The sequence below is a fragment of the Colobus angolensis genome, unplaced genomic scaffold (genome assembly GCF_000951035.1).
Source record: "Colobus angolensis palliatus isolate OR3802 unplaced genomic scaffold, Cang.pa_1.0 Scaffold62, whole genome shotgun sequence".
In the NCBI taxonomy this organism is placed as follows: Eukaryota; Metazoa; Chordata; class Mammalia; order Primates; family Cercopithecidae; genus Colobus; species Colobus angolensis.
The window spans coordinates 9193734-9205142 of NW_012119821.1; the positions used below are offsets into that span (position 1 = coordinate 9193734).

Sequence of the window (11409 nt, forward strand, 5' to 3'; positions counted from 1 at the left end):
ATATTCATATAGTTAATTTCCCATTGGCAAAGCATTTTCACATATATCATCAATGATTGTCTAATATATCTATAAAGGAGAAATGAGTGAATATTGTTATTCCTTTGGAGACTGAAACCAAGTACAGAGATTTTCTGCAAAGCCTCAAATAATTTAAAGTGAAGATGTCTCCTGATATACTTTATAAAATGTATTAGGCTCAACTGGTATACCATACAAAATAAGAATTTCTATTCCAATTTATTTGGACATTTTAAAGCATTTATGTGTGTTTATTTTTTAATATGTGTCAAGCTGTAGGCTGGGGCCTGGGGATTTAAAAATGAGTAAATAGTAGGCTCTGCCCTTAAGAACACATACATACACACATGTATATACAAGGAATTATAACATAATACAATATGCTCTTGATAAAAGCAAAGTACTTAACCAAATACAAAGTAATGATTAATTCTGAATGACACTATGTAAGACTTTACAGAAAAGGTAATATATTTGATGAGACAGTTAAAGGAGGTTGGAAAGATGAGTTCTGGGTGCAAGGAAAGGAAAGTGAAGCAGAGAGAAATCCAGAGAAGCCTAAAAGCTTAGGGTGTTTTAGAGGAAGAGAAGAAGACATTACAACTAAGAAAGAAATGAGTTGTGAAGAGTGGTGGGCAATGATCTAGGTTTGTAATTTTTTAGAACATTAATTTTACTATAAATACTAGAAATCAAAATACCCATAACATAAACATAAGACCTATCACATCCTCGCATTTTCAAAGTCTAGCAAATTATATGACACATTTTGTAATATGAAGAAGAAACATTTTTGACAAATTAACATAATATTTAAATGTGTATTGTATTTAATGGCATTTCTGCATTACATTTCATGTATTACATTTGCTTTATATCTATGCATTTTATTACTTAAGGGATAAACATTTATATGAAGAACATCAATTTTCTGAAAACGCTAGTAGCAGCAGTCAGCATTTAATACTACTCTAAACAATCATTTTCATAACCTCTCTTTAGGGAATTACATTTTAGGAAGAGAAAAAATGGGGGAAAAATAAAACTAAAGATGGGTGTGGAGAAGTGAAAACTAGTGAGAAATTGCCTGGCGAATATCAATCAGCTTCTAGTAGCAAAGTTTAAGTGCAACCAGATCTTAAGCATCTCTTTTATTTACAGCACCTTTTAAGAAGCTATATGAGAGCAGGGAGCTTACTAGTAAACTACAAGTTTGACACTCCCATACAATACAAGAATTTTCACCTCACTACCCATACATAATAGCAACAATATAACGTCTGTAAACATCCTTTGTAAGCTGTAAAGATCTTTTCATATTCAATAACAGTAACACTTGCTTACTGAATAATTAGGACAATTAATTTTTAATAATTAAATAGGAATTATCCAATAAAAACTATTAAAGGGTATTCCAAGTGCTTATCCTGTGTCAAGCACTGTGATAAATGCTCTGTATGCATTCTCTTATTTAATTCTTTCAACCACCCATGGGAGATAAGTAGTTTCCTCAATTTACAACTGAGGCAACTAACCTAGAAAGACAATCTGAGCTGACCAAGGAAATAAAGGAAAGTAATATAGAAACAGTAATATACAGATAACATAAAGAAGACCTGAATAGAAACAGTACTATTATCAAAGACCCAGATAATAAACATAAGAATCAAACAATCATGACAAAAACAAATAGCTCAATATATAAGTGGACAAAGATTTGAATATACACTTCACCAAGAATATGTGGTTGACAGAAGGCAGGTGCAAACATACTTAGCATCAGTAATCATTATGGAGATGCAAATTAAAGACACATTGAAACACCAGCACACACTCATTAGAAATTTTTAAATTTTAATTAAAATTAAATGACTCACAATACCATGTGTAAGCATAAAATGTGAAGGAACTTGAACTCTTACACTCTGCTGATGGGAATGTAAAATGGCATAATCGCCTTGGAAAACAGTTTGGAAATTTCTTTAAAAATTAAACATATACCTATCATGTAATCCAGCTTTTCCTACAAGGTATTTTATCAAGAGAAATGAGAGCATCTGACCACAGAAAGACTAGTACAAGAATGTCTATAACAGCTTCATTTTAATAGCCAAAAACTATAACAACCAAAATGTCCATCATTAGATGAAAAGATAAACAAATTATGGTATATCCATACAATGGAATACTACTCAGCAATAAAAGGAACTACTGAAACAAGCTACAGTATAGATGGATCCTAAAATAATTATGCTGACTAAAAGAAAGCAGGTAAAAAGGAACACCTACCATTGACTCTATTTACATGAACTATATGCATTTGCAGTTTATTGTATGCCAATTATATATCTCTATATAAAGCTGTTTTTGTATGTCTATATTCACTTTTGTGTGTCTGTAATACACGTTTTTCATTTTTTAAAACCTCTGAGTATTACCATCAACATTTTAACAATGGTAATCTCTGGGCAGAAGACGAATTAGGGTTGTTTTGAATTTTCTTCTGCGTGCTCACCCTTATTTTATCAGTACCCCACAAAAATTACATAAATACTATTTTGACACTAAATGCTATTTAAAGTTTAATTTTTAAAGAGCCATTTTTACAAGGATATAATCTGTGCATTAACAAAAGATAGGAAAGTACATATTTTGAGTTCAGAGGCATTTTATTCCTCCTAGGGTTTCTACGGTATCTTCTTTCTTTTCTTTCTTTTCTTTCCTTCCTTTCCTTCTTTCCCTTCCTTCCCTTCCTTCCCTTTCTTTCTTTCTCTCTTTCTTTCCTTCCTTCCTTCCTTTTCTTTCTTTTCTTTCTTTTTTTTTTTTGACGGAGTCTCGCTCTGTCGCCCAGGCTGGAGTGCAGTGGCCGGATCTCAGCTCACTGCAAGCTCCGCCTCCCGGGTTCACGCCATTCTCCTGCCTCAGCCTCCGGCGTAGCTGGGACTACAGGCGCCGCCACCTCGCCCGGCTAATTTTTTTGTATTTTTAGTGGAGACGGGGTTTCACCGTATTAGCCAGGATGGTCTTGATCTCCTGACCCAGTGATCTGCCCGCCTCGGCCTCCCAAAGTGCTAAGATTACAGGCGTTAGCCACAGCGCCCGTCCTATGGTATCTCATTTTTTTACAATGAAGATACATTTTATATTTAAAAATAAACTATGCATGTATTTTAAAAGAAACAGTCTTAAAAATGTGCCCACTACGCTGGCAATTGTTTCCATACTTACGTGTTAAACAATCAGTTAATTTATGTACACCTGCTTTAGATGTGGACCTTTATTCTCACAGGTAAATGGTGACTTTTGGTTCACCCTTGTCACTGTGCTGCCCATCCAACTCTTTTGGTCCTTAAGAAAAGGTCAGAGAGGAAGGGGGAGTACAGCTTGGTCCCTTCTTTGGGAAGTCCCAGTGCCTACTCTCCTGACAGCCTTTTTCACGCAAGTGAAATCAGTGACAATCGCCAAAGAGCAGAAATCTCGGGTCGACGGTGGGGGCGAATGCTCACGGAATCGTGACTGGGCAGCCGCGCTCGCCTCCGCCTAGGCGGCGCCCTACGCGGGTCCCCAGAGCCCCCGGCGGCGCTTCCCTGGCGCCCTCAGCGTGGAACCCCGCGCCTCTGGAAGAGAAGGGGCGTGTGACGCAGTCGCCGTTGCCTAGGGCCACGTTCTGATCGGATCTGACGCTTCCAGCGCCCGACCAGGCGCCGAGAGGGCAGGGCCTCAGTTTCTCCACTTCCAAGGAGGCGGCGCTATGCTGTCCTGTTTCAGGCTCCTCTCCAGGCACATAAGCCCTTCGCTGGCGTCTCTGCGCCCCGTAGGCCGCTGCTTCGCGCTCCCGCTGCGTTGGGCCCCGGGGCGCCGCCCCTCGGATCCCAGGCCGATCGCCCCCCGCCGCCCCTTGACCGCAGCCTCCTCCTCCGGGGACCCTACCGGTTCGGCAGCCGGCTCCTCTCGGGTGCGCCAGAACTTCCACCCCGACTCCGAGGCTGCCATCAACCGCCAGATCAACCTCGAGCTCTATGCGTCCTACGTGTACTTGTCCATGGCCTATTACTTCTCCCGGGATGACGTGGCCTTGAACAACTTCTCCAGGTATTTCCTCCACCAGTCCCGACAGGAGACAGAGCACGCGGAGAAGCTGATGAGGCTGCAGAACCAGCGAGGAGGCCGGATCTGCCTGCAGGACATTAAGAAGCCGGACCAGGACGACTGGAAAAGCGGGCTGCATGCCATGGAGTGTGCTCTACTCTTGGAAAAGAAGGTGAACCAGTCATTGCTGGAATTGCACACTCTAGCCTCTGACAAAGGTGACCCCCATTTGTGCGACTTCCTGGAAACCTACTACCTGAATGAGCAGGTGAAGTCTATCAAAGAACTAGGTGACCACGTACACAACTTAGTGAAGCTGGGGGCCCCGGATGCTGGCCTGGCGGAGTACCTTTTTGACATACATTCCCTTGGAAATGAAAACAAGCAGAACTAAGCAACGGGCTGCCTTCCTCCCAGGTCCCTGGGTTCGAAGACCAGAGTCAGCTGTCTCCTGCTTTCTTGCCCTTAAAATCACTTCCATCTTTATATTTTTCTGTTATACTATTCCTGCAATAAAGTCATTTGTAGAAAAAAAAGTTTTGCCCATGTTTAACAAGGGCTTTTTATTAACCATCAAGACACTTATTTTCCCAGCTCAAAGAATAGCCCAGGTAACTATGATATGAAAAGGACTCCAAAAAGCTACTGAAAGAGGGTGCAAACTAACGTTCTCCAGTTGCCAAGTATTATCAGAATATGAACCTACACTTAAATTCTGTGATTTTTAATTCAACAAGTGCCTGCTATATTCAATACCTTATGCAAAACGCTAAAGTGGGAAAATGGATAAAAATATACAAATAACTATAAGTGAAGAATATTTAGTACTGTGAAAATCATACATGCAAAATGCTATGACAGCTTTTGCCTTTTCCCATGGTGTCCCAAGAAGCAGTACTGTCTGGAGATTGTTTTTTAAAAGAATTCATAGTCAAATTTGGGATAAGCTACATGAATTATCAGTGCTGGTCTTGGAAAATCACAGCATATATTAACATTTTAAGGGCTCTGGGACATTTTGCAATTAAACAATAAATATAAAAGCTTGAATTATTTTTGTTTAGCTCAGTGTTTTCCAAACATATGCAATCTCAGTGTTTTGTTCTTTTAATGTCAGTAATACAACAAACTAGATCTGATTCCACACTCCATGTACTTCACCACTGAGTCTCTCTTTTAACCTGTCAAGAAGAGTGAAAACACTGCATAAAACACCTTTCTGTGGTCTTTACAATGGACAGAAAAGAACATGGGGGTTAAACAAAAGTCAAGAAGGGATCCAGAATAAAGGAGGCATCTATTCAGATGTTTTCTTTAGTCATGGAAGTGAGGAGGGGAGAGTCCAGCATCGGAATAGACTAGAACACTGAGTGGTGATTGGAAAGATGGGCTGGGGCAGAGTATAGAGGTGAGAAGGATTTGGGCTTAACTCAGGGGACAAAGGCAAGGACTTCAAAGGCTCTCAACAGAAGAAAACAGTGCTCGAAGTTGAGCAATCTGAAGCTTAGTCTGGTTATACAGAATAAGAATCTGAAAACAACCGAACTATCCCTGTTAGTTTGGGTTTTCTGAGACACAGATGCCAAAATGGGATTATGTGTACAAGAAATTAGGAGAAACAGACCTCTGAGAGAAAATGGAAAAGAAGCAAGTGGGAGAAGCAGGGAGAGCCTTCAGACTTCATGCAAATGTAATACCCAGGGGATGAAGAAGGGAAGTTATGCATATTTCTTTGGAAAGGTCTGCAAGATTGTCAGGGAGGCCTCAAGTCAAAGTCACTAGTCAAAGGAATCCCAAGTCTCCCAGAAATGAGCCTAAGTACCTTTCCTATATTTAGATATTGACTGGGAAGTATAGACTTGGCAGCAAACCAAGTAATGAATCAATTTCAGAGAACGGCAGCTGAGGCTCTTGGCAAATTGTGCTCCCTGCAGTCCAAAACCTGAGAGGTACATGCGTATTATGGCACAAGTTCAACAAAATGACTTAGATTAAAACACCAAACGGTGTTTTAGATTAATACACATAATATTCTGCAGTTATTGTTAAATATGATTTTGTACAAACACCTTATGGTGTGTATAGAAATTCTGAATGTATTATGTTAAAAATGAGGAATATTACACGATGGGGTTATCTAATTCTATATGTACAATTATAGGACAAATTATATATGTATATAAAATGACAAAGTATATATACCAACAAGCAAAGCTAGAAAATTCTTTTAAATAGTGAGATTGTGGTTGATATTTATTTTCTTTAATTACATGTCTTTTAAAAATACATTTGTTATAATAGACAATCACTATAATAATAAGACAAGAAAAGCAAAATATAAGATGGAGGGAAAAGCAATAAAGGCCAGAATTATGGTAAAACCAATGGAAAGACAAACAAAGAGATTCTGGTGAGAGTTTAGAGGCAGAATCATTTCAATTTTGTGACCAGTTTAATGACTGGAGCTAAAGAAATGAGGTATGGGAGAAAAAGTGATAGGTCTGAAATTTGAGTTATTAAAGAATAGGAGATTTGAGAATAGAGATCTCAGCAGGAGGGATGATTGGAGGTGGGGGAATGCATAATAATTTTGGTTGATTTTGTTGATCATTCTCACTTTACATTCTATTCTTAAGTGGGTCTATTTTGCTGCTCAGGAATCCTGTTATATTTCTATACAAAATCTCTTCAAGTTTTCCAGATGAGTGGTTTTCAAACTATACCTTGCAGCCCATTAGTGTATCACAAAATTATTTACTGAGTCACTATCTATGTTTTGTGAATAAAATGGGGTAGAATTGAAGTGACAGTAAGTGAAGTAAGGGTATTATTTCCTGAAACTCTTGTTTCAGGTGTTTTGTGTGTGTGTGTGTGTGTGTGTGTGTGTGTGTGTGTGTGTGTGTTCTCATGTATTTACATCCTGGATAGTGATATTTCTTATTCTGTTTCTGTCAAAAACTTTCAATAGCTGTACTCCTAGATAATTATTTTACAGATTATCTTTTCTCCTCAAATCTCCAAATCTCCTCTCCCTCCCCATTGTCAGTTGGTAATCCGCTTATTTCACTGAGAAATTAGAAGTACTAAAAGAGAACTTGACACTTTTTCATCATTGAATTATCATAAGCTTATATCTGTGTTCACGTAGATTTTGTTCTGCTAGAACGGTTGTTGCATCAGTGTTGCCTCCTTAAAACCAATGCCCTCAATCCTAACCTCCCCACATAGGCAAAGACACAAGGATATCACACCTATGGTTATCCTCTCTCTCGCAGCAGCTCTGCCCTCGTTATCACTTGGTCCCATGAGAATACAGACACTGTATTATTTCTCCTCATCCTTAAAAAAGTGCCACCTCTGGACTCACATTCTATCCAGCAAACACCAGGCTACTCCTCTTTACTCATCTCCCTTGTACAACAAAACTTCTTGAAAAAGTTCTTCCTGTCTCCACCTTTTATTCTGCTTTCTCTTGATCCCTCCCAAGGAAGCCCGTGTCCACTACTACACTATTTATTTCTTGTCAATAAAAATAGTGACTTTCATGTTAATAAATTCAATGGTCAATTTCCCAGTCTTCCTAGAAGTACTTGTCCATTCTCTGTTGAAACATGTGCTTACTGTTCTGTATTTCAGTCGCTCTTTCTAATCTCTTCCCATCTCTCTGACCTTTAAAGCTTGGAGTGTCCCAGACCTCAGTCCTCACATCTGGACTTCTTCTCTTCTTTATCTATACTTGTTCCTCAAAGATCTCATCCTGTCTGGGGACGTTTATTTAAATATATATTCATTAACAAATCACGTTTTAGTTTGCTTCAGCTCATGTTTGAACTCCAGACTTACATATCTAAATACCTAATCAATATTTCCCCTCAGATGCCTAATAGACATTTCATATTTAGCCTGTTCACAGCTATACTCTTTATTTCACCACCCTCCAAAACCTGTTCAACCCAGTCTTTTGCTTTGTAATGAATGGAAACTCCAATCTACCAGTTTCTATGGTTCAGTCGTCCTTGTCTACTCTCTTTCATACGAAAGTCAGGTCTTTCAGCAAGTTCTTTCAGGTCTTCCTCGAAAATAGATCCCGAATCTTACCACTTTTTAAAGCCTTCATCATTGCCAGTTCTGTACGACCTCTCACCTTTTTTTCCATTATTATATTTTATGTCACACTCTTTGTTTTTGTTTAATTTAGTCTTCCCTGCAATCCAAGTATGTCACACTCTTAACAGATCTAACTGCTTTCACACCTAGGAATATTCTGTCATTTCTTCACAAAGCAGCCAAAGTGTTCCTTTGCAAGTATAAGTCATTTATTGTTATTTCTTTGCTCAAAACTCTCCTATACCTTATTTAATTTGGAGAAAATGTCAAGATCAAGATCCTTACTATAGTCCACAAGGTGCTTTGTGATATGAGACCCTAAAATCTTTTTGACCTGATATTTCTATATGTACTCTGTGTGTGTGCGTGTGTGTGTGTATGTGTGCTTAAGAGGTGGTAAGATTATATTATTCAATATGCATACAATAATATATACTATATGCAATATATATAATATATACTATGTACAATTTACATATACTAATATATGTATACAACATAATACTGTGTGTATATTATTTGTATACACATGTATATTGTATGTACTCTATGTATGTTGTATATATATTGACCTCACTATTCATATGTATACAAATATATGAATATGATACCTTTTTGATTCTAACATTCATATAGATACATAAATAGTTAGGTCAAAGATATATCATTATAACTCTTTCCCCAGGCCTTTCTCTCTTTCTCCCCACTCCCTCTCTCTCAATCTCTCTCAATATTGAGGGCATCTACGTTGTTTCTTTATATTGAGACAGAGAGAGAGAGAACAGGAGACAGCATGTCTTCTGCTTGCTTTACTCCCATCACATTTGTCCCCAGGACCTCAGGTTGTTCTCTGTGTAAGAATATTTTGCCACCAAACATGAACGCAGTTTTCATTCTAACTTTTGAATTTCTGATTAAGTGTCATCGTATAGAGAGACTTCACTGATTATCAGTCTAAATTTGTGGCTACATTTCCCATCACTCTCTATCTTCTTACTTGATTTGCTTTTTCTCCATAGCACTTACCACCACTGGACATCTTTTGTATTTACTCGTTTCCTTCTCTCACTAGAGTGTAAGTTCTGCAGAGCAGGGTCTTTGTTCTGTTCACTGCTCTTTTCATAGCTCCAGAGTAGTAGCTATCTCTTAGTAGGTTCATGATAAATATAAATAAATGAATGAGTGAGTGAGTGAATGAATAAAGATATCTAGAAACCAGCTGGAAGTGCTGATATGGGTCTTTCAAAAAGTTAGTATCAGAGAAATGAATCTGGAAGTTACTCATATAAAGTTGTTAAGTAAAACTGTGAAAAAGCTGAACTGACAAAGGAAACAGGAGACAAAAGAGAAACAGAGGAGAGGGGCCCAAATATAGAAACATAGAAAGTTGGATATCTCTAGATTTAGGGGAAATTCAATAAAGAACTCATGAAAGGATACAGAAAAGGGAACACTGGACTTGTAAGCTATGAGATGACAGAACTTCTATCAAATGCTGCAGAGCTTAATTAGATTACAGATTCATCGAAATTGGCCATCATAAGTCATTGATTATTTTAGAAGAGGGACTTTAAGAGTGGTGGCAAAATAAATGAGGTGGAGAACATAGAATTCTCCTTTGAGTTTTTTTTTTAATAATTGAAGGTGAAAGAGGGTAAGGATGACTGTGCACATTGGTAGGCTAAGGAAATAAGCCAGCAAAAGGGAGAAACATGAGAGGCAAGTGATAGATAGAGAGGTTCCGTGGAAGAACAGAGCACAAGATAAAAAGCTCAGGTGCAACCTGGAAGAACATGTCATTCCAAACTAGCCTGCATGAACGAGGGAGGAAGTGACAGGTTTTAAATGAGAAAAGGACACATTTAGGGTGCTTACATAGGTTGAGCTCAAACTTCTAAATAAAGTATCAAATTAGATAATTGACTAAGATATGGCTATCTCTATACAGAAATATTTTAATTTTATGTATCAGGTATTATTACAAAAATAACTCAATATAAGTTATTCTATAGATAGGAAATAAGTCTTTACCCTATGTCTAAAATTTAAAACAAATACAGAAGCTTTCACAATTTAAAAAATATGTTCCTGGAATTGAGCAAAATGGAGGATATATTTCTAAAGAGAAACCTAGTATGTGAAAGAAATGACTCCAAACTCCTAAGTATTAGAATAGATTGTACGACTTTTGAACATAAATACCCAGTGATACCAAGATCCAAGGCCTTCAGACTTGCAGAAAAATATACAGTATATTCCCCTAACATTAGTAGCTCTTGAAAAACATCATCCTTCATATTCAATTGTTAATGAGGTTTTGTGTAATTCATTTAAAGGGTAGAAGTTTCTTGGAGAAGCCCTTAAAATGCACTAAAACGCACTCCAAGATCCCCCAGAACAAAGAGTGTGTGTGTGTGTGTGTGTGTGTGTGTGTGTGTGTGTGTGTGTGTATGACCTGACTTTTTAAAATTTTGAGCATGAACTTCAAGCTTTCTGCACTTGGATAAAAGGCAAGAGAAAACATTAAGCACCTCCAGTGCAACAAAGACAAGTGAGAGGAATGCATGGTGGAGAAAAAGACTCCCTCGCAAGACACTTCTCCACTCCCTCCAAAACTGCACCAAGAGATGTATTCAGAAAATAGACATCTGGGAAACATGCACAATTGCTAAGCAGAACTGACAAGTGTATTATCTCTGCTTACAACAGACTGTTAGCATAAACTGCCAAGCAGCACTCAGGTAACAAAATCAGTAAAGTGCACAGGCTTTGAGGTGTGTTTTTTAGCTTTCCTGGACTTCATATTTCTATTGTGCACGATTAAGACACTTAATAGGTATATTTGTTAATGAAAAAATAAATGAACAAATGTGTGTATGCGTGCATAAATGCATATATACTGAGTATCAGATGGAATTCCAGTGCCCAGCAAGGAGTGGGACTGTGTGGCAATTCTGGAGAACAGACAGACATGCACTCAGGGTTGGGCTTCTTCCAAGCAAGCTGGCCAATCTCCCAGCAGAGATGATGCCAAATATTCTCTTGAGAAAGAGATCTAATGCTTTTGGAAATACCTTAGTTTCTCTCAAATGCCCTAAGCACCATATTTTCACAGATTGAAATAGCAAAAAGAATTTCCAATACCATAAAAGGATTGCTAGATTACTGAATTGTGATTGCATAACCTATATG

At 38.0% G+C, this 11409-nt stretch overlaps 1 protein-coding gene across 1 annotated transcript; it reads left to right on the forward strand.

The window, feature by feature from the left end:
- Nucleotides 1–3696: 3696 nt before the first annotated feature.
- FTMT (ferritin mitochondrial) lies at nt 3697–4646 on the forward strand. Its single transcript, XM_011963691.1, has one exon. It carries the CDS (start codon nt 3773–3775, stop codon nt 4502–4504), a length of 732 nt encoding a protein of 243 aa, XP_011819081.1. The 5' UTR covers nt 3697–3772; the 3' UTR covers nt 4505–4646.
- The last annotated feature ends 6763 nt before the right edge of the window (nt 4647–11409 follow it).

Bases quoted from the DNA above. Each gene is read 5' to 3' on its own strand.
- FTMT (XM_011963691.1), top strand. From the start codon at position 3,773: ATGCTGTCCTGTTTCAGGCTCCTCTCCAGGCACATAAGCCCTTCGCTG.